Raw genomic sequence first — 23,728 nt, 5'->3', positions numbered from 1 at the left:
TTGGGAGGGAGCCAAATTAAAATTCAACTGATTAACTAACGAACTGACAAGTGACAGGCCTGCAAGAAACAGGAAGCGCCTGCTGCATAATTTGAGCGGAGGGACAGCACGACTAAGTGCCAGGCCACTGAAAGATGAACCTGATTTTTCAGTCCTAGAAGAAGAAGAAGAAGAAGAGTTTGGATTTATATCCCCCCTTTCTCTCCTGCAGGAGATTCAAAGGGGCTGACAATCTCCTTGCCCTTCCCCCCTCACAACAAACACCCTGTGAGGTAGGTGGGGCTGAGAGAGCTCCGAGAAGCTGTGACTAGCCCAAGGTCACCCAGAAGCTGGCGCGGTGTGGGAGGGACAGGCTAATCTGAATTCCCCAGATAAGCTCTCCACAGCTCAGGCGGCAGAGCTGGGAATCAAACCCGGTTCCTCCAGATTAGATACACGAGCTCTTAACCTCCTACGCCACTGCTGCTCCTGTAGGAGACTCAAAGGGGCTGACAATCTCCTTGCCCTTCCCCCCTCACAACAAACACCCCGTGAGGTAGGTGGGGCTGAGAGAGCTCCGAGAAGCTGTGACTAGCCCAAAGTCACCCAGCTGGCGTGTGTGGGAGTGCACAGGCTAATCTCAATTCCCCAGATAAGCCTCCACAGCTCAGGCGGCAGAGCTGGGAATCAAACCCGGTTCCTCCAGAGCTCTTAACCTCCTACGCCACTGCTGCTCCTACACATGTTTCTGAGCATGTGCAGAATTTTTCCTTTTCCTTTCACCAAATAAAGCTTCAAACTTCCACAATTTTTATATCTGGTCTTCCTAATGTGACAGACCATAACTTCCAGGGAGTTTCATGCTCTGGGACCACTCGTTTTAGAAATGAAGAAGTAGACACAGGTTTTGGTTCTGCTTCCTGAACCAATCGCTGGTTCCCTGAACCCCTGGGACTGTGACGGCAGACTGCAGGATCCAACGGCAGGGCCACCCACCCAACACAGACCAGCTCTGTCGTCCGTACCTGGCTCTCCACCAACATAGCCATGTCCACAAACATGTCATGCAGCTCCCGGATGCTGGTTTCCAGTTTGATGATCTCATTGTGCCGGGTTTCGATCTCGTTCAGGGCCTGCTTCGTCATCTGTGAGTCCATTTTGATCTGAGCAAAGGACAGAGACACAGACACGATCAAAGGGAGAGGGAATTCCACACCAAGCCAAAAATTAGAAAAATGGAGGAAACCTTCCCAAATCCTCAGATCCCCTCCTTTGCTCAAATAAGTTACATAAAGTGAGGGATGGTCATATAAAAATCAGAGGAGGAGGAGGAGGAGGGGAAGGAAGAGGAGGAAGAGGAGGAGAAGGAGAAGAAGGAGAAGAAGGAGAAGAAGGAGGAGGAGGAGAAGGAGGAGAAGGAGGAGGAGGAGAAGGAGAAGAAGGAGGAGGAGGAGAAGAAGGAGGAGAAGGAGAAGAAGGAGGAGGAAGGAGGAGGAAGAGGAGGAAGAGGAGGAGAAGGAGAAGAAGAAGAAGAAGAAGAAGGAGAAGAAGGAGGAGGAGGAGGAGGAGGAGGAGAAGGAGGAGGAGAAGGAGGAGGAGGAGGAGAAGGAGGAGGAGGAGAAGGAGAAGAAGGAGGAGAAGAAGGAGAATGAAAAGGAGGAGGAGGAAGAGGAGGAGAAGGAGAAGGAGAAGGAGAAGGAGAAGAAGGAGGAGGAGGAGGAGAAGGAGGAGGAGGAGAAGAAGGAGGAGAAGAAGGAGAATGAGAAGGAGGAGGAGGAAGAGGAGGAGAAGGAGAAGAAGAAGAAGAAGGAGAAGAAGGAGGAGAAGGAGAAGAAGGAGGAGGAGGAGGAGAAGGAGGAGGAGAAGGAGGAGGAGGAGAAGGAGAAGAAGGAGGAGGAGGAGAAGAAGGAGAAGGAGAAGAAGGAGAATGAGAAGGAGGAGGAGGAAGAGGAGGAGAAGGAGAAGAAGAAGGAGAAGAAGAAGGAGGAGGAGGAGGAGGAGGAGGAGGAGGAGGAGGAGAAGGAGGAGGAGGAGGAGGAGGAGGAGGAGAAGGAGAATGAGAAGGAGGAGGAGGAGGAGGAGGAGGAGGAGGAGAAGAAGAAGAAGAAGAAGAAGAAGAAGAAGAAGAAGAAGAAGAAGAAGAAGAAGAAGAAGAAGAAGAAGAAGAAGAAGTCCTCTATGATTCTATAAACCAAACCCCCCAATAATGCAAGGGACAGCCATGCAACATACATCATCGGTGAAAATCGCCAACTTGCCGCTCTCCAGCATGTCTTCTAGTTCCTCATTGGTAGTTGTCCTGCCAGCTGCAAGAAGAGAGGGGTTAGAGAGAGAGCCACGAGGAACCGCTACATCTTGCAGTACAGCGACCCCTAATGGGGCAACAGGCTACCGCAGCCAACGGGGCCGATTCATACATGGCCCCCTTAACAACAAAGCAGTGTATTTCCTCTCAGCTTTTTTCCAGTCACGTAGAAGGGGGCAGGCTCCCACACATGCTAGTGAACAACGCAAGCACAGAGGGGGAAAAAGAGGTTTCTGTACTTTACGTCACAGGATTGTCGTAAAGATAAAGGCAAGGTCCATATACACTGGCATGGTTTCCTCGGGAGGATAAAAATGCAGTTAGTATGCAAGAGAGCGTTCTTGCTTTAAAGTATGAATAAGATGCCTCCGCAAGGATGCCCCGGGGTGTCTGGGTTTCTACTCTTGCAGTGGTGCAGAAGTTCACACCCCCTTGGAAGTTGCACCCCTTTGTCCTATAAGTCCAGCCCTGTAGATGATTTCATTACTCTGCAGTAAGGGAAAACCGCTCTGTGCATGCTAAGTGGCACAGCTGCCTTCGTTCTTAGCCCGGTTTAACTCTCTTTCCAACATACCCGGGATGAGTCCAATAAAGACAATGCAAATGAAATGTGCTGTGCAGAAGAGACTTTGGACTGCTCACAAGGGAAGGTGGGGATTTAATGGGTGTGATGCCGCAGGGGTGTTTCTCAAGTGAACGGCGAAAGGTGAAAGGACGCACTTATCTCCAGTTGCCTCTGGATACGGTCCTTGCAACGATCTCGATATTTGGACTGGGTTGTGTTGTACTCCGTCATCACTTCCACAAACTTGCGGGAGAGGGTTGAGTGCTTGCCAAAGAGAGGGGGAGACAGTCAGGTATGGACAAACCAAATAATAGCACAGGGAGACTCTGTCTGGACAGCCATCATCCTATAAGCTAGGATTTATTGGCTGGGCGGTGGGAGGAGGAGGAGGAAAAGGAGAAGAAGAGTTTGGATTTACATCCCCCCTTTCTCTCCTGCAAGGAGACTCAAAGGGGCTTATAAACTCCTCCCCCCGAAGAAACACCTGGTGAGGTGGGTGGGGCTGAGAGAGCTCCAAAGAACTGTGACTAGCCCAAGGTCACCCAGCTGGCATGGGTTGGAGTGCACAAGCGAATCTGGTTCCCCAGATACGCCTCCACAGCTCAGGTGGCAGAGCGGGGAATCAACCCGGTTCTCCAGATTAGAGTGCATCTGCTCTTAACCACTACACCACACATGCTCTCCAGAAGGCTATCTGGTGAGGAAGGAACCCCAAGAATCCATTTCAACAACTGCACAGTTTGTGGCCCAAATTCTGCCTCTCCCTTCCCCCCCATCTCCTTTCTGCTGGTTTCATTCGGCAGTCAGCAAATTCCCTCTTAATCTGAATTCTAAACCAGCTCACAAAGAGGAAGTCTGTATTTTGTTGATTGCCCTGACTCACTATGTATACTCTGCCTTGAGCATATATCAGAAAGGCAGGCTACTAATAGTGTAAATAAATAAAATCCCACACACGTGAAGTTGCAAGGTAAGACTGAACATGATCATCAGTAGTAACAGATCATAAAGGAAAGGACATGAAGGGAAAGAGTAAGCCCAAAAAAGGACAAATAATCAAATCAGGTCTACGGGCGAGGAGAAGCGGAGTACCTGTGTTTTCCGGATCCGCAGGTCAGCTGAGGACCGGTTCTGCACTTCCTCCTGCTCAATACTCTGCTCAATCGCTGCAGAGATGAGAAAAGCAGAGGTTTCAGAGCTGTGGCGTGCACGGAGTTACTAGGACTAGAACCCAGAGCCTTGGGATCTGGGTCTCATTGCTTTTCCTGCTGAGCCACCAGAACTTCAGGTCAAAAACGTTCCTAGGGTGTTGATGATTTTCTGAAATTAAGCTCACTAGTTCCCCTGCCTTAGGGGCGGTCTTAGTTGTTAAGTCTTAGCTGGCTCTTGGTAACCCCTTGTGGGTTAAGGTGACAAGGAACACACTTTGAACACTGAGAATGCTAAACATTGCGATGGAGGACAATAGGGCCCGGCCCCAAACCAGCTCTTACCTTTCAACTTGGAGCGCACCTTGTTGGCAGTCTTCTTGATATCAGCTGTGAGGTCCTCCAGTTCTTGCTTGGTCTCTGCAGAGGGAGCAGAAAAAAAGGGGTGATTGACAGCCGTCCCAGCAGGGGCTCTGGGATGCTCATCTGTGTCTGCACCCGCTGGCCGACAGAATTCGGGGATGTCTGGAGAACGTGACCGTGCACGTTTGAGCGTGGTTCGCACGTTCTGTGGGCAAGCGTGAGGGATGTTCACAAACCTGGGGGAATGTTCACAGGATCTGGTGAGAGAGCACTGCGTACACGTTAAGTTTCCACGCCTACGGGAGTTTGGGTTAACCCGGGCTGTGTGCAGGCGCGTGGGATGATGTCACGGAACATGCTCCCGATATTGGTCGGGTCCACTTACTCTCATCTGGGTTGGGCGCAGCCAAGATGGCGCTGTGCTGCTTCTTCACCAACTCCACATCCTCCGAGAGCTTCTCAATGCAGCCACGGATCTCCTCCACCTGGGCAAAGACACGGAACGGCACCCTTAAGAGTTCCCTCCCAATGAGGCTGCAGGCTTTCACACCCACTACTCCACAAGGTGAGATGAAAGGTGTTTCCGGGGTCAATTAAGGCAGCAGCATGCCTTTATTGGCATAGACAACAGTACAACAATAATAAAGAACGGATTAAAAAGCATATACAATACAGGAAATAAATGTTAGGTCGAAGGAAATCTACTGGCGTTTAGTAATTTCCAGGAGAAAGTCTGCCACGATCATACAGAGAGAAGGATCAGGATTGTCCAACAAGCAGTGTAATCTAATTAAATCGGGGAGATGGGGTAAATGTAAAGGAGTAAGATTCACATACTTGGATCTGATTTCCTTGAGTCTGAGACAGTGTAGTAATTGGTGGGCCAGAGATTCAACTGAGCCATCGTTACATGGGTACAATCTTTTAGCCTTTTCTTGCTTATTAAATCTGTCATGTAGCAAGGCAGAAGGCATAACATTAAACCTGGCGAGCATTATGGCTCTCCTTTGAGCAGGGTTTATTAAGCAATACAGGTAGTGTGCCAAGTGGCCCCATTCAAATGGGAGAGAAAAATACAAGGGGGAGCACGTTTTCTTGGCTGCGGTGATTAGGGTAGAGAACTCTCTATCCAATAGTTGGGTCAATTCAGGCGAGGCCTCTGTGGTTTTCACAGATCCTGGAGCCACAGGAGTTTGAGGCTGGAAGACAGTCAATGGATTAGCTACAGAGAAAGAAAAGTTACGTGCAGCCCTTCGTTTCGATTTCTGTTCGAATACACGCAGGGCCTGTGCACAATACAGAAGAGAGGAGTCAGTGTGGCTTAGTGGTTAAGAGTAGGTGGATCTCTAGTCTGGAGAACCGGGTTTGATTCCCCACTCCTTTCCCTTCCTCTCCCCACAACAGACACCTTGTTGTCTGTTGTCTGGAGCAGCAGTGGAGTAGAAGGTTAAGAGCTCGTGTATCTAATCTGGAGGAACCGGGTTTGATTCCCAGCTCTGCCGCCTGAGCTGTGGAGGCTTATCTGGGGAATTCAGATTAGCCTGTGCACTCCCACACACGCCAGCTGGGTGACCTTGGGCTAGTCACAGCTTCTCGGAGCTCTCTCAGCCCCACCTACCTCACAGGGTGTTTGTTGTGAGGGGGGAAGGGCAAGGAGATTGTCAGCCCCTTTGAGTCTCCTGCAGGAGAGAAAGGGGGGGATATAAATCCTAACTCTTCTTCTTCTTCTCTTCTTCTTCTCGTGAGGCAGGTGGGACTGAGAGAGTTCTGAGAGAACTGTGACCAGCCCAAGGTCACCCAGCAGGAACGTAGGAGTGGGGAAACACATCTGGTTCACCAGATAAGCCTCCGCCACTCAGGTGGAGGAGTGGGGAATCAAAGCCGGCTCTCCAGATTAGAATCCACCTGCTCTTAACCACTGCACCACGCTGCCTCTCCTCTGAGCCGAGAATGCACCACAGGTCGCGTGCACAGACTGCAGGGTTTGGTCCGCTGAAAGACAGCATCTTACTGGGGGGAAAAAAGAAGACAATCTGTCCTGTAAGATCTGCATGCGCCTCCAGCAAAAACCCCAGGACCTGATCTCAGAGCATCCTGCGTGAAAGCCTCGGGCAGCAGGGCCTCGGCAGGAGGCCGGCTGAGGCAAATGCCAAGCCAGCTGCTGATGTCATCGTGGGGTACCGCCTTGGGCGGGGGGATGCCAATCTGTCATGGGCTCCAAAGCAGCATTTGCAGGGCCGGAAGAGAGATCGGAAGGAGCGGGGAAAAGCTGAGCACCCCCTTGTCTGTTGTCGAAGAAGAGAGTTGCAGACAAGGTGAGTGGTTGCAATATATCTGTCCTCACCTCTGAGGCCACTGTGGGTGCTGGGTTTGAAGGACCTGCGGGGTCCTTGTGATGCGGGAGCCAGGGTGGTGCAGTGGTTAAGAGCAGAGGCGTTCCTCCCATTGGGCAAAGTGGGCAGTTGCCCAGGGCGCCCCCTTGTGGGGGGCGCAAAAACTGCAAGTTCGTTTGTGGAATTTTTTTTGTATTTTCAGTGTTTTTCCGTTTTTGGCCTGCAGGGGGTGCAGTTTTTAGGCTAGCACAGGGGTAGGGAACCTGCGGCTCTCCAGATGTTCAGGAACTACAATTCCCATCAGCCTCTGTCAGCATGGCCAATTGGCTGTAGTTCCTGAACATCTGGAGAGCCGCAGGTTCCCTACCCCTGGGCTAGCAGCACCAAAATTTCAGGGAGTTTTTGGGAGACTCTCCTGATGATATTAACCAGGTTTGGTGAGGTTTGGTTTAGGGAGTCAAAAGTTATGGACTCCCAAAGGGAGTGCCCCCATCCCGCATTGTTTCCAATGGGAGCTAATAGGAGATGGGGGCTGCACCTTTGAGGGTCCATAACTTTGGACCCCCTGTACCAAACTTCACCAAACCTGGGTGGCATCATCAGTACAGTCTCCTGATGATACACTGAAATTTTGGTGCTGATATGTCTAACAATGCACCCCCTGCATGCACCAATGTCCTGGTGCAAATTTTTTTGGGTTGTGGTGGAGTGGCCGCCCATGGGGGTGGGGATGGGGATGGGGGCATCCAACTCAGGTTTTGTCCAGGGCTACAGTTTGCCTCATTACGCCCCTGGTTAAGAGCACGTGCACTCTGATCTGGAGGAACTGGGTTTGATTCCCAGCGCTGCCACTTGAGCTGCGGAGGCTTGTCTGGTGAACTAGATTAGCTTGTGCACTCTAACACAGGCCAGCTGGGTGACCTTTGGGTACGTCACAGTTCTTTGGAGCTCTCTCAGCCCCACCCACCTCACAGGGTGTTTGTTGTGAGGGTGGGAGGGAAAGAAGATTGCAAGCCCCTTTGAGTCTTCTTACAAGAGAGAAAAGGGGGAATATAAATCCAAAATCTTCTTCTGGTCCTCTCCCGCTGTAGCAATAGAATTTTCTTCCACAGTCTTGGAGTGAGGCCTTGCTTGGAACACCAGCAGGCATGAGGAGGAGGAGGAGTTTGGATTTATATCCCCCCTTTCTCTCCTGCAGGAGACTCAAAGGGGCTGACAATCTCCTTGCCCTTCCCCCCTCACAACAAACACCCTGTGAGGTAGGTGGGGCCGAGAGAGCTCCGAGAAGCTGTGACTAGCCCAAGGTCACCCAGCTGGCGTGTATGGGAGTGTACAGGCTACTCTGAATTCCCCAGATAAGCCTCCACAACTCAAGTGGCAGAGCTGGGAATCAAACCCGGTTCCTCCAGATCAGAGTGCACCTGCTCTTAGCCACCTCTCTTAGCCACTACGCCACTCCTGCTCACACCTGCACATCGAAAATAGATTGTTCCCCACGTAGATGCTCGCCTGGGGGTCCACGTGGCCATCTCTCTCCTTTAGCTGTGTGATGTCTTTCCATCAGCAAAGCGAATTTCTCAGTAGGGAAAACCCTGTCCTATCTGGGAAGGGAGCAGAGCAGCTAATGCCACTGGAATGCCTCTGGAACGCCCCGTTCTGCCCCAGAGCTGGGGGTGTGTGTGTATCCCTGAGCATCTTGAAAAAAACACAAAAAGCAGCTTTGTTCAGGATGACAAATCTTGGGGAATGATACCCAGAGTGACAACTGTTGGGAAATCCTTGCTTGTTGAAAAGGGTTGGCTGCCTGCAGTCTCCCAGTGTTGACACTAGCGGGCGCTGTCGTGCAAAAAGGCTGGGAAATGTGGGGCCTTCAGGCTAGAACAGTGGAGGACTCTATCCAAGGTCCTGAAATATGCAGCGGCCTAAGATGCAGCAGGCAATCGCTTCGGCAGCGTCCCTCAAACCAGACCCAAGGTCCTGCTGATGCCCTTTGCCTGAGCATCCCTCTGTGTTGGAAAACCACAAACTTAAGGGCTTGTTCCCATTGATAAGGGCCATTTTGTGGTCGGTACCCCGCACGTGTGTGGGAGGGAAATACGCATCACGTTTGTTGTTGACCGCTGGCATTAAAGGCTGCGGGCCAGACTTGTGTTTTTAAACTCAGGCCTGTTTTGGTAACAGATAGAGCAGGAAGTGCACTCTGGCTTTTGACTAAAGGAGCCCTGTGGGTCTTTAAAGCTGACCCTCTCCGGTTTATCTCTCCGTAATGTCTTGCCACAGACACATGCATACACCACTATATTTTCTCTGCCAGTATTAAAGGGGAGGATGGCAATGAATTCAAATAGAAGAGGGGCAAGTCAGAGGTTGAATGAGTGTAACACCCCTCCTTCCTATAGGTAAGAACATTAGAACATAAGAACAAGCCAGCTGGATCAGACCAGAGTCCATCTAGTCCAGCTCTCTGCTACTCGCAGTGGCCCACCAGGTGCCATTGGGAGCTCACATGCAGGATGTGAAAGCAAGGGCCTTCTGCGGCTGTTGCTCCCGAGGTAAAGGTAAAGTTTCCCCTTCAGTCATGTTCGACCCTGGGACTATTGGCGAAAGCGCAGTGACTTTGGCATAGGCAAGCTGTTTTGTGGGGGTAGTTTGCCATTGCTTTCCTCGCTATTCTTCACCTCCTATTAAGAGAGCTAGGTACTCATTTTACGGACCAAAATGGATGGATGGCTGAGTTGACCATGAGCCAGCTGCCGGGATATCGGACCCACAATTGGCTCAAACTCCTGACTGTGTGACTGGCAGTGCAAGCGCTTAACCACTACGCCACGCAGCTCCTCTTCCGATAGGCCGTGTGCTCAAAAAACCAGAAACCTCTGTGCTTTGCTTTATACACCAGTAGAGTTCATCACAGTGTAAACAAAAGGATATCCAATCATCACATATACCTGGAAGACTAAATGCTCACAACTTAACATAACCAAAGCTAAATGCTCACAACTTAACATAACCAACTTAGCATAACCAACCTTGGATTTCCCCTCCTGCAGAATTGGGGGCCTGTAGTATAACCAAAGCTGGTTATACTACAGGCCCCCAATTCTGCAGGAGGGGAAATCCAAGGTTGGCAAGAAAAGAACATAAGAACATAAGAACTAGCCTGCTGGATCAGACCAGAGTCCATCTAGTCCAGCTCTCTGCTACTCGCAGTGGCCCACCAGGTGCCTTTGGGAGCTCACATGCAGGATGTGAAAGCAATGGCCTTCTGCTGCTGCTGCTGCTCCTGAGTACCTGGTCTGCTAAGGCATTTGCAATCTGAGATCAAGGAGGATCAAGATTGGTAGCCATAGATTGACTTCTCCTCCATAAATCTGTCCAAGCCCTTTTTAAAGCTAGAAAAAGTTTGTAAGAACATTGAAACGGCGGCATCAAAGCTGTACGAAACTGCATTTTGAATGAAATGGGGCAGTTTGTGTGCTTACTTGAGTATGGCTGGGAAGGGTTAGCAGACCTGGGATTTTGGGAAAAGTAGCAAGTGGCGAAGAGACAAGGAAATTAGGCGAGGGAGAGAATTTGCACCTGATTTCCTGCAGGTGGAATAACTAGCACAGTTATACCAGAAGGCCAGAAGCTCTTCAAATCAATATGCTTCTTTGGTCTCTCCAGTTTGGTCAACTTTCCAGTTTGGTCAACATAGCAAAATAACAATATCTCCAAATGCAGTATAGACAGACAGTATGTGATGAAACCCACCCAAAAACTACACTGTAGCTACTATCTCAAAATAAGCAGGAGTTCCCAGCTATTTACTGGGAATTGCACCTTATTTATTTTTATATGATATCAAATCCACACTGCTTGTTTTGAGAAAGGTGCTGCAGTATAGCTTTGGGTGGGTTTCAGTACATACTTTCCAAGTGCACGCCACACACAAAAAGTAGACACTTTTCAAGTATTCAGATTTTATATGGAAGTCATGCCTATGGAACAGGAAAGACTGCAGTTACAGGGCATAGTTGAGATACTATGTAAACCTGACTCTGTCCCAATCATCTATTGAGCATCTGATTTTAAGAGTGGAAAAGGAAACATTGGAAAAGCTTCTTAGACCACCTCATTGTTAGATTGCTGCAATATACTCTGTGTGGAGCTGTCCTTGGAGACAACGCCAAAGTTTCAGCTCTAATGCAAAATGTAGCAAGTTAAGTGAGTTGGCACGGTCACATTATACCAATTCTGAAACCATTCATTGTTTCCAAGTACAAGTTTCCAAGTGCTCTAACTCTAACTGTTAAACACTTTCAACATTGCCAGAGGACATACATTGAAAATGCTGGGGGGGCGGGGGGAAGGGAAAGAGAATTAGGACTAGTAAAAGGAAACATTTCTTCATGCAACGAGTGATCAGTGTTTGGAATATGCTGCCACAGGAGGTGGTGATGGCCACTAACCTGGATAGCTTTAAAAGGGGCTTGGCTAGATTTATGGAGGAGAAGTCGATCTATGGCTACCAATATTGATCCTCCTTGATCTGAGATTGCAATTGCCTTAGCAGACCTGGTGCTCGGAAGCAGCAGCAGCAGCAGCAGGCCATTGCTTTCACATCCTGCCGGTGAGCTCCCAAAGGCACCTGGTGGGCCACTGCAAGTAGCAGAGTGCTGGACTAGATGGACTCTGGTCTGATCCATCAGGCACTTTCTTATGTTCTTAAAGGACTGTTTTCTCCCATATTATCCTATGCACCAATTATGGTCTTCACACAGTCTTGTGTTTCGCTAACATGATCACTGGTAATTTGATCCCCAGTTTTGTCTTTTCTTGCTCCTATTCTCTAGAACAGATGGTCTAAAGAACTATTTAGGGCCCTTTCTTTGCCAGTCATTGGAAAAGCTGGCAGAATGTTTGCTCCTCAGGTCCCTTCCGCACACGCAGAATAATGCGTTTTCAAACCACTTTCACAACTGTTTGCAAGTGGATTTTGCTATTCTGCACAGCTTCAAAGAGCACTGAAAGTAGTTTGAAAGTGCATTATTCTGCATGTGCGGAAGGAGCCTCAGAGAACTTTTTCCTAGTCAGTTCCTTAGCTGTAACTAGTCTGATCTGCAAGCTGAATGACGGTGGTTCCTCATGTCTGGCAGTGAGATATTTGGTAAGAAGATTAAATGAAGCCCATCTGTTCCAAGGCAGTATATCTGTTGATTTTGGTTATTAAAACACTTCTGCCCTGCCCTTCCAAATACAGCTCAACCCAGCTTACAACATGAAGCCGGTGACAAAAAATAAACCCAACAGTTACAAAACAGAGCACATCCAAACAGATACACTGCCTTGAAACAGGGAAGCTTTGCATTTGAGAAGAAATTCTCTCTCTGGTTTTCAGTTGGACGCAAAATTTTCACTAGTGATTTTCATTTTGCAAGGGATACTGGAACCTCGGGGTGTTACACAAATTACATGCTCAGGTTTAGGGGAGGGGGTCTTTTTAGGTGAACCCAAGTGTCTAAATGTTGGTTCTGCAGTGGGGGCCGTTTGAATGTCGTCCCCATTTAGTTTTGGGGGTTTTTTTTGAAACATCAGATCTGTGTCTCTGCTCAGGCACCAATTACACATGTGGGCGATACGCTGTTGAAAACAAACAGCGCAAAAAGTATGCAAATACACCTGATTTGCATACTCTGGCTCAATCAGCCAACTTGGGAGTCTTCCGCCTGCCGGGCTGGGGATGCTTCTCAGGTGCAGCTTTAACCCTCTCCTCTTACCTGTTCGAAGAATTCATCCATGAAATGGTCTCGGTCCACGTGCACCACCTCTTCCTCATCGTCGCTGTCTTTGGCCTGCCCAAGAGACAAGGTGTGTTATTGTGTGCGAGAACTTCTTTTAAAAAGCTGCGTTGACACCTCTATGAAACACTAAGAGCTTGAACAAGCCAGCCTGTTGAAAAGGCCACCTGATACAAGCACCATGCTGAAGCCCCTCAGACAGAGGTGGGATCCAGCAGGTTCTCACAGGTTCCCGAGAGTAGGTTACTAATTATTTGTGTGTGCTGAGAGGGGGTTACTAATTGGTGATTTTGCCACGTGATTTTTGCTTTAGTTACACCCCTCCTCTCAGCAGTAGTGCGCAGAACGTGAAGCAGTCTAGCAGGAGGTGCACTGGTGTGCGTGGCAGCCTGCGCCTGCGTGCATTCGTTTCCCACCCAAGGACCGGTGCAGCGGCTGCGTCCTTGCCACAGCCCCGCCCAGGAATGCCCCGCCCCCGTCGTGCCCCGCCCAGCCCCATTGGCGCTACGCCACAGTTTGAATCCCACCACCATGGGAACCTGTTACTAAAATTTTTGGATCCCACCACAGCCCTCAGATATGAGCTTGGGCAGTAGCTAGACGGGAGACTTCCTAGGAATCCCATCACAGCTGCCTTGAGTACCACAAGGGAAGAATTATAGAATCACAAAGATGGAAGAGGACACAAGAGCCGTCAACGCCAACCCCCTGTCCTTCAGAAAGACACAACCGAAGCACCTCCGACAGATGGCCTCCCAGCCTCTGTTTAAAAACTTCCAAAGAAGGAGACTCCACCACACTCTGGCAGCATATCCCACTGTTGAACGGCACTTACTGTCTGGAAGTTCTTCCTAAAGTTTAGGTGGAATCTCTTTTCCTTCTCTTTGAATCCATTACTCCTTGTCTTAGGCCCCTTCCACACATGCAAAATAATGCATTTTCAAACCACTTTCACAACTGTTTGCAAGTGGATTTTGCCATTCCGCACAGCTTCAAAGAGCACTGAAAGCAGTTTGAAAGTGCATTATTCTGCATGTGCGGAATGAGCCTTAGCCTCTGGAGCAGCAGAAAACAAGCTTGCTCCCTCTTCGACACGACATCTCTTCAAATATTCAAACATGGTATCATGTCGTCCCTTAAGAAGAAGAAGAAGAGTTTGGATTTATATCCCCCCTTTCTCTCCTGTAGGAGACTCAAAGGGGCTGACAATCTCCTTTCCCTTCCCCCCTCACAACAAACACCCTGTGAGGTGAGTGGGGCTGAGGGAGCTCCGGAAAGCTGTGACTAGCCCAAGGTCACCCAGCTGGCATGTGTGGGAGTGCGCAGGCTAATCTGAATTCCCCAGATAAGCCTCCACAACTCGAGCGGCAGAGCTGGGAATCAAACCCGGTTCCTCCAGATCAGCGTGCACCTGCTCTTAACCACTACGCCACTGCTGCTCCTTAACCTTCTCTTCTCTAGTTTAAGCATACACAGCTCCTAAAGTTGCTCCTCAGACCATTTGCCAAGTGAGCTATGACTGCCATGTACAAAAACAAATGACAGCGCTCCAGTTTCCAAACCCAGCTGCTGAGAAAAGGTCACCAAAAGAGGTCATTTTTGTAACCAGCCATATTGGCCCCATATGAAATTGAAAACAAACGAACAAAAATTCAAGGCAAAACTTTCTACTGGGACCAATCAAAATGATGCAAAACTGTTTTTAATGGCCAGGCTCAGCCACGGAACCAGTACAGCAACCCTAAAGACTACATCACACTTGAATACATGTCCACACCTCTCTCATACCCTGATTAATCCTAACCAGCCCCTAGACAACTAGGCTCAGAAATAAAGGACTCCAGCAGAGAGAGAACAGGACTGTTCTTTGGAAACCCACATTTTACAAACTAAGCGCTGTCTGAAAAACCCCAAGAGGATGAATGAGCAGATTTGTTGTCCAGAGTTAGCAACAGAATCCAGGAGTTGTGACTTCCTTCCTGTTGTAATCTCCCAGGACCATATTTAACTCCTACCAAGAAAGAAAACCCGAGAGAACCCATTTTCCATAGATGCTTTCAGACTTCTTCCACAGTAGAAAGTTAAGAGGAGGAGGAGGAGGAGTAGTTTGGATTTACACCCCACCTTTCTCTCCTGTAAGGAGACTCAGGGGGGCTTACCAGCTCCTTTCCCTTCCTCTCCCACAACAGACACCTTGTGGGGCTGAGAGAGTCCTGAGAGAACTGTGACTACTAGCCCAAAGTCACCCAGCAGGAATGTAGTAGTGCGGAAGCTCATCTGGTTCGCCAGATAAGCCTCTGCCACTCAGGTGGAGGAGTAGGGAATCAAACCCGGTTCTCCAGATTAGAATCCCCCTGCTCTTAACCACTACACCACACTGGCTCTTGTTTCCCACAGTTCTTTTGACTGTAATCCACAATGCCTCGTTCCCCTCCCAAAGTAAAGGGAGCCAGAATCCACCTCTACGAACCCAGGGGAATTCCACCAACAATTTTCCTTTGGCCCATACTACTCCAACTTCATCTACACAAACAGCAGGTAAGGGAGTAAATCCATTCCAGGATTGTACTGCGGCAGATGACAGATGGAGAGTGACACAGTTGAACGCTTCTGTGTTGCAGAGGGGGGAAATCCCTGCATGTAGAAAGCTAGTCTGAACCTTTCTCCCCAATAAACTACCTTTCTATTAGCGGGGCAATTTCCTTTTGTACGGTGGTGTAGCCAATCACTTAAGCCCCAACTGCAGCTTGATCAGATAAAAGGTACAGAAAGAGGTCTTCCACTCCATCAGCTCATGCTAACTGGGCCCTGATGTTGAGAGTTAAACTGTAGCCTCTCTCTCTCTCTCTCTCCCCCCTTCTCATCGGCCCCTTCCGCACACGCAAAATAATGCGTTTTCAAACCTCTTTCACAACTGTTTGCAAGTGGATTTTGCCATTCCGCACAGCTTCAAAGAGCACTGAAAGCAGTTTGAAAGTGCATTATTCTGCGTGTGCGGAATGAGCCATCCTGATTCCTTACCCCCAACACCCATGGACCAGTTTGCCAGGGCTACAATCCTGACTTCTCAGCAGAGATGCCGTATTTCTCTTTATATAAGGGCAGCCAACAAAAATTTGATTTAGCCCACAGCGACAAGTTGCAGGGAAACAGTTCAGCCGGGTGGAAAGTACCCCCCTCGGGTACACGTGTGTGACTCCACAGAGCTGGAGAAACCTGGCATTGGTTGTGCGGAGGCCACTCAGATAGAGAAAGTCGTTCCCATTGCCATGGGGGGGGGGGCCACTGGAGAAAGAGAGCGGGGTTTTTGGACCTGTGCCCAGCTCTGCCTCTTGAAGGGCACCAGCCACGGTATGACGAAGCTCTCCCCGCCGTCTCCTCCTTTTGTCCAAGGTCACAGCGATCCGAGTGGCACAACAGCACATGCCCCCAAACAGCCATTCACACCCCGGCTTGGCGTGCGTGCGGGAGAGACAGAAAGAGAAAGGGCAGAGAGCCGCATCACTCCAGAAGACGATCAGATTCCTTCTCTCCTTCCAGGAAAACCATCTTCCCAAAATAACCCGGCCTGGTTGCGGAGGACAAAAAAGAAGGGGTGGGGGGAAACGCACGCTCCCCCCCATCCCTTCAGGAGCGGAAGGTTCGGTCTTGAAAGGACGGCATTCTTGGGAAAGAAGACAGATCCCTGAAAGGCTGCTGAAAGGATGTGCTTTTTGTTCAAACAAATATGTGCATTTATGCCAGTGGCTGGCAATTGCCCAGGTTAAGAGCTCGTGTATCTAATCTGGAGGCACCGGGTTTGATTCTCCGCTCTGCCGCCTGTGCTGTGGAGGCTTATCTGGGGAATTCAGATTAGCCTGTACACTCCCACACACGCCAGCTGGGTGACCTTGGGCTAGTCACAGCTTCTCGGAGCTCTCTCAGCCCCACCTACCTCACAGGGTGTTTGTTGTGAGGGGGAAGGGCAAGGAGATTGTAAGCCCCTTTGAGTCTCCTGCAGGAGAGAAAGGGGGGGTATAAATCCAAACTCTTCTTCTTCTTCTTCCTTGTCCTTCCAGCTACGGGGAGGAAGAAGAAGAGAAAGAGACAGCTAAGGAGCAGTTACTATTGCTGGGAGTCCATTGGGGGGGGGGTGTCCCACCCCCAATATATCCCCATCCAAAGAGGGGCGGGGGAGATTTACCAATTACAAGTTGCAAGAGAACAGTCGATATTGTACACTGTGACAGTGGCGATGTTTTCCGGTTATTAATGTTTTCCTGCCATAGCCATAAGGACTAGAGTCTTTCTTTCTTTCTTTCTTTCTTTCTTTCTTTCTTTCTTTCTTTCTTTCTTTCTTTCTTTCTTTCTTTCTTTCTTTCTTTCTTTCTTTCCTTCCTTCCTTCCTTCCTTCCTGCCTTTCTTCTTTCTTTCTTTCTTTCTTTCTTTCTTTCTTTCTTTCTTTCTTTCTTTCTTTCTTTCTTTCTTTCTTTCTTTCTTTCTTTCTTTCTTTCTTTCTTTCTTTCCTTCCTTCCTTCCTTCTTTCTTTCTTTCTTTCTTTCTTTCTTTCTTTCTTTCTTTCTTTCTTTCTTTCTTTCTTTCTTTCTTTCTTTCTTTCTTTCTTTCTTTCTTTCTTTCTGTCTTGTTGCTACTGCTTTGTTCTTCCCAATATCTGCCCAATATTCCAGGTGAGGCCTAACCAATGCAGGATAGAGAGGTACAAGATCGAGGGGGAGGGGACAGGAGGGAGGGGTGGCATGCAAGGGAGGGGAGGGGGCCGGCATCTGGACATGGCCACCCATCCTAGTGGAGGGAGGGGAGGGGTGGCACGCAAGGGAGGGGCAGGAGGGGGACTAGAGTTTTGCTTTTCATATTAGAATCACAGCAGGCTCCCTGGATAAATACCACCCGCAAAACTGGGGCATTGTAACGGTAAACAGTAATTTCACGCTTCCTGGCCGCTACTAAAGTGAGAGAAGCCAATCAGTGCCAGCAGTTTGTCCTGCTCATAGGAATATGGCAATTCTAGGGGAAGCTGATTGGCTCCTCCAGCTATCTCTCTACTTTGGAAGGCCGGGTCCTACATCGTGGCTCACCCACGGCTGGCTACATTCCAAAGATATTTGCACAGGGCTTCTGAGTCACTGGGGCTCAAATAACTACCGTCCCAAGTTTTTGGGTGCTTTGTGGTTTCTTTGTTGTTCCTGGTTGTGACTGGCTGCTCCACTTGCCAGTTTGCATCAGGAGAGAGGAGGCGGGCCAAGGTCACCGCAAGAGCACAGATCAGCAACTCTATCAGCTCAGAGAAACGGTCCATCCATCTTCAAGGGTGGCAAGAGCTGGATGATTCAGAAGACGCCGCAGGGCACTTAGGGGCTATCTATCTACTGTCGTTCTGCTCGTGCCTCCTGGTGGTATAAATATTTGGGAACATTCTGCCTGTGATTCCCCCTCCCTCCCTCTCTCTCCTCCTCCGTTTTCAAGGATTCTAAGAAATTAGTTGGGATTTAGTTGGAAAAGGGCTTGGGATTTGCTTCTCCATCATGTTTGCCGCTCACTCTTCCTTCGAGGGGCACCTGAGGTCCCCCAAACCAACCCTTGTGAAGTAGGTCAGGCTGAGAGATCGTCAAGGCCAACCAGCAAACGTGGACTGGAATCCAACTCTCCTGGATCCCTTTTCCAGCATTTCATCCGTACAGGATTCCAAAGCCCTCCTCCGTGGCTAACTAGGTCAGGTTTATTTCAGATAAACCCACAACTGAACATAGGCTCAACGTAGGGTCGCTCTGGCAGTCTCCCCTATAAACACTGAACAGGCTAAGACCTATTTTGTTGTTAGCCTGTGCCTCTAGAGACCATTTTCTGGGCTGGAATATCTTGGGGGGAAAAGGCGGACCGCTAAGCGTCGAAAAGAAACGGCGTACAAAGAAAACCAGCTTCCTCGCCTTGCTCTCCCCCCACCCCAAGCCCTTCAGCTAAATAAGAGCTGGAAGATGAAAAGGCCTTATCCGTCTTTCAACACAGCGCTGAGAAACGATTCCGCCTTTTATATCGCTCGCTCGCTCGGATGTGATTGGCAGCCAGCCCTCCTCCGGCTCCACCCAATCTCTTGCAAGCCTCTTTTAAACCAGATTGGAAGCCGGTTTCCCAGCATTTGAATATATCCGGATTCTCCCAGGGCTGCCCGTTGCAGCATGAATGACTGGCTGTTTTCCGATTCCCTCAATTTGCAGGTCTAAATCCTCACGCCCGGCGTTCTCCTTCAAGTGTGATTGGCTTTTTTTGGCCAGGAAAAGGTCTCTGGGATCCAGAGTGACTATGCCACTTTCTAGCCAATAAGGTAGCAAAAGCAGACATCAGGTTCTAGATGGGGGGGAAAGACACTTAAACTGGGTTCCATCTTCCTTCTTTTTAAAGAAACAAAATGGATTATAGTTTATACACCTCTGTTTTGTTGCATTTCACAGAGGTCCTGAGCCTTGTACAACTGAATGGCAGGAAACACACACACACACACACACACACAACAAAATCAGTCAACAAGTGAAGCTTTTCACCATCCCTGTGTGTGTCTCTATGTAAGGGAATGCTGTATGGGAAGTTGCTTGTCATGCATTCATTAAAAGCACAGACTGGTCACTGTGGAAGAAATCAGAAGGCTGGGTGCAGAACAGTCTTTGGCGGAGAAGAAGAGTTTGGATTTATATCTCCCTCTTTCTCTCCTGTAAGGAGACTCAAAGGGGCTTCCCCTCCCCCCCCCCACAACAAACACCCTGTGAGGAGGGTGGGGCTGAGAGAGCTCCGAAGAACTGTGACTAGCCCAAGGTCACCCACCTGGCACGTGTCGGAGTGCACAAGCTAATCTGGTTCCCCAGATAAGCCTCCACAGCTCAAGCAGCAGCGCTGGGAATCAAACCCAGTTCTCCAGATTAGAGGGCACCTGCTCTTAACCACTACACCATGCTGGCTCATCGGATGTACTGCTTGCTGAGGGACAGACATGATGGGAGGAGTCTAATGGATTAAACAGATAAAAGACGGCCCGACTCCCAGATCCTTTGTCTTGAGAAGAAGAAGAAGAAGAAGAAGAAGAAGAAGAAGAAGAAGAAGAAGAAGAAGAAGAAGAAGAAGAAGAAGAAGAAGAAGAAGAAGAGGGGGAGGGGGGGAGGAGGTAGGGTTTGGATTTATAATACTTTCTCTCCTGCAGGGAGACTCAAAGGGGCTTACAATCTCCTTGCCCTTCCCCCCTCACAACAAACACCCTGTGAGGTGGGTGGGGCTGAGAGAGCTCCAAGAAGCTGTGACTAGCCCAAGGTCACCCAGCTGGCGTGTGTGGGAGTGTACAGGCTAATCTGAATTCCCCAGATCAGCCTCCACAGCTCAGGCGGCAGAGCTGGGAATCAAACCCGGTTCCTCCAGATTAGATACATGAGTTTACTACACTGAGAATAAAAGTTCTAGCCTCAATCTGAAACGGTTAGAAAAGACAGATCCAGAAACCAAAACTCCCAGGTTCCATCCCAACACCTCAGAAGGGAACATCAGTGGGCCGGGAGTCGGGACTCTCTCCCGTCTCCCCTCTCTCTTCTGCTGTTGGTGTTTTAAAAAAACAGGAACCGGTTTCTTAAAATGGCTTGCGGCAACGGCTGCCTAACTATTTAAAGAATGGTGTGGAGAGACACAAAGCAGTGAGAGCAGAGAATGAGGGAAGCAAATCATGCTCCCGGCTGAAAAATTTAGTTTGGTTGACCACATCCCGTCTCTTTCATAGCCTTCTAGACCACAGACGGTGACCTCTTGCAGAAGGGAGACGCAAACGGATGGTGTCCATTTGTCTCCAAAACTCAGAAGAACTCCTCCCCTCCCCTCCCCCTGCCACAGAAATACCACTGTGAGTTTAAAGCTACTGAGAGGTAGCCTGGCTTAAAACCTGTCGGGGCCTCAGACAGAAAATCCTAATGGCATTTCACTGTGGTTGAAAAACTTGAGTAAGGATAAATTAAACGATGGAGTACTTGAAAGGGCACTTGGTCCTCTGTCAGTTAAGATCTGCTTCTTTCTGAGGCCTTATCTGTGTGCCCTTGACTGTACGGTGGACGAGCATCAGAAACAGAGACTTCTTAGGTGTGGCACCTGCCATATGGAACTTCCTTCCTACATGAGCTAAGGTGCCTGGGTGAAACAAACAAAAACTCTCTCAGGCCCTTCTGCTGCAGTTTTCTTTCCCCCTCCCCCTGGCTTCTATCTGCAGTTGGGACTCGGAAATAATTCACCAAGTTGTTTGTGATGCGTGGTTTCCTAGTTGCTTTGATCTTTGTGCCTGTGTGCTCGTAGCTGATTTCTGTCAGCCACCCGTGCTAGCATGGCTGAAGGCCTAAATTTAAGATCTCCCATGATCAATTCCCCCCAAATGGTAATTTAGCCTTTTTTGAAAGTAATTTTTTAATATTTATATGTAACGCGGCGGCCAAGAAAGCCAATGCGATTCTGGGCTGTATTGGTAGGACTTTAGTTTCTAGAGATTGAGGGATGTAATTGTACCTCTCTTTCCTGCATTGGTTAGACCTCACCTGGAACAGGGGTAGGGAACCTTTAACACTCAAAGAGCCATTTGGACCCGTTTTCCACGGGAAAAGAAACACTTGGAGCCGCAAATAATTTTTGACATTTAAAATAAAGATAATACTGTATATATTGGGTTTTTTAACCTTTTACTCCGCTCATTCTGAGAAGCAAGGATGAAGCTGGCGGCTCGGCCTTGCCGGCCGTCTGGAAAACGCCCGCCCCGCTCCAATGGGGTAGTGAGAAAACCCATGAAACAGCCCAGCCGGCCGTGGGCGGTTAGTGGGCGCCCTGCCCTGCTGCATGCGAGGGCAGAAGGATAGGGCAGTGGCTCGGCTCATGGAGCAGTGCAAGAACAGAGAAGAGCGAGATGCAGCTCTTGAGCCGCAGGTTCCCTACCCCTGACCTGGAATATTGTGTACAGTTCAAGAAGGATATTGACAAGCTGGAACAGGTCCAGAGGAGGGCAACCAAAATGGTCAAAGGTCTGGAATCCATGCCCTACGGGGAGAGTCTTAGGGAGCTGGGGATGTTAAGTTTGGTGAAGAGAAGGTTAAGAGGTGACATGATAGCCCTTCAAATATCTAATTTGAAGGGTTGTCATGTTGGTGAAGGAGCAAGCTTGTTTTCTGCTGCTCCAGAGACTAGGACCAAGACTAATAGGTTCAAGGGGAAGGAAAAGAGATTCCACCTAAACATCAGGAAGAACTTCCTGACAGTCAGGGCTGTTCGACAATGGAATGCACTGCCTCGGAGTGTGGTGGAGTCTCCTTCTTTGGAGGTTTTTGAAGAGAGGCTGGGTGGCCATCTGTCAGGAGTGCTTAAATTATGTGCTGCATTGCAGAGGGTTGGACTTGATGGCCCTTGGGGGTCTCTTCCAACTCTATGATTCTAATATTTATACAGGCCCCTCACAATTTGAGGCCTTAAACTTGTATCTAACTTGTGCATCAATCATGCTCTGTTGCTACCTCAGGCGACTAAGGCCACAGTAGCTTCTGCCTTTCGTGTCAAGAGTACCAAAACCTCTGAGCAGCTGCAAAGTTGCCAGGCAAGAGGCGTTGGCCCTGAGAGACTTAGAACTTTTCTTTAAAGCAGCAGTTCGGCCAGCCCACAACGTTGACAGCTTCGTCTCCATGCCTGCCTGCTCTAAAACACACGTAAACAGGAGGCAAAAGTCTGATACTATCAGCATACCTCCATTTTACATTCAGCACAACCAGAGCGAGCGCAGAGTTAATTTCCAAGTTAAGCTGTAAAGAAGCACATCTCTTCAAGAACACGTGATTGGGACTCCACATAAGCAGAGATACTTTGTGGTACAATCAGTGGTGGGTGGAAGTGCCATCATTCGATAGGATATCAACAGGTAGATCCCTGCACCATGATTTAAGACAGTCCCAAGCGGTTGCCTTTTCCCTCACCAGCTTGCAGTTAAAAGCAAAATGCCAATGCCTGAATAATCCTTAATGGCCTGTGTTATTGTCGAAGGCTTTCACGGCCGGATTCAACTGGTTGTTGTGGGTTTTCCGGGCCGCGTGGCTGTGGTGTGCCACGGCCACACAGCCTGGAAAACCCACAACAACCAGTTTTAATGGCCTGTTCCTTACAGATGGGTCTGCCTTTCTTCCTCTTTCTTCTGTGGAAACCTTGATGTTCTCCAGAAGTTCACTCATGGTTCTTCAAGGACATCAGAAACGGTCCTCCAAGACTGCTTGCCCACTATTACCGTTCTACGCCAAAATGTGCAGACATGAGGTGTGAACAAGCTTACTCCCAGGTAAAGGATCACGCTTTAGTTCTTCGCATGAAAATCAGTGGGGTTTAACAGTGCTTAACAAGGTTACCTACACTGCTTCCCCAAAACTAGGTCTTAGGTTTAATGCTAATAATCGAGCCCAGTGGCCCAGGCCAGCCTAGATGCCTGTGGGGGGTGGGAGCGACTCTGTTTGCACGTGCCCACAAGGAGGGCTCTGAGTGCCACCTCTGGCACCTGTGCCATAGGTTCGCCATCACTGGTATAGGGCATATTCTGCAGTGCATGCCCTGTTCATATGGGACACTGGTCCAAGAGGTAAACACATGAACGCATGAAGCTGTCTTATTCTGAATCAGCCATAATTAATCAATTGAGGGCAGGTGCAACTCGAATGCATAACAACCAACTAACTGCACTCCAACAGACTTGCAACAAAAAAGCTGTATCACTTAAGGCCCCTTCCGCACATGCAGAATAACGCACTTTCAATCCACTTCCACGATTGTTTGCAAGGGGATTTGGCTATTCCGCACTGTAAAATCCAGCTGCAAAGTGCACTGAAAGTGGATTGAAAGTGCGTTATTCTGCATGCGTGGAAGGGGCCTCAGAACATTTGATAACAATTTAGTGTCAAACCTGAGTTTACCACTCTCTTAGGCCCCCTTCCGCACACGCAAAATAATGCGTTTTCAAACCACTTTCACAACTGTTTGCAAGTGGATTTTCCCATTCCGCACAGCTTCGAAGAGCACTGAAAGCAGTTTGAAAGTGCATTATTCTGCACGTGCGGAAGGAGCCTTATATTATTCAAACCAAGAACACAAAATAATCAGAGTCTACATTCACTGAATCACAGTGTAATATAGAATGTCAAACCAAAAGCGCTCCCCATAACTGTGCCGAAATAACTTTTCAACTCTGCTTCAAATTAAATCTAGATTCACTAAAAGGGTAT

General features: G+C 49.0%; 1 protein-coding gene across 1 annotated transcript in view; it reads right to left on the bottom strand.

Annotated features, from left to right (window-relative positions):
* The window catches only part of STX1B (syntaxin 1B), a 55,933-nt gene that overhangs the window by 5,226 nt on the left and 26,979 nt on the right, over window positions 1-23,728 (bottom strand). Inside the window, exons 2-8 of the mRNA XM_048517036.1 lie at window positions 12,453-12,527; window positions 4,746-4,845; window positions 4,343-4,417; window positions 3,942-4,015; window positions 3,005-3,113; window positions 2,212-2,285; window positions 1,005-1,142 (exon numbers count right to left, since the gene is read on the bottom strand). Coding sequence (XP_048372993.1) covers window positions 1,005-1,142; window positions 2,212-2,285; window positions 3,005-3,113; window positions 3,942-4,015; window positions 4,343-4,417; window positions 4,746-4,845; window positions 12,453-12,527 — 645 coding nt within the window. The remainder of the gene's footprint in view (window positions 1-1,004; window positions 1,143-2,211; window positions 2,286-3,004; window positions 3,114-3,941; window positions 4,016-4,342; window positions 4,418-4,745; window positions 4,846-12,452; window positions 12,528-23,728) is intronic.

The sequence above is a fragment of the Sphaerodactylus townsendi genome, linkage group LG15 (genome assembly GCF_021028975.2).
Source record: "Sphaerodactylus townsendi isolate TG3544 linkage group LG15, MPM_Stown_v2.3, whole genome shotgun sequence".
NCBI lineage: Eukaryota > Metazoa > Chordata > Lepidosauria > Squamata > Sphaerodactylidae > Sphaerodactylus > Sphaerodactylus townsendi.
This window is presented reverse-complemented; position numbering and strand designations above follow the sequence as displayed.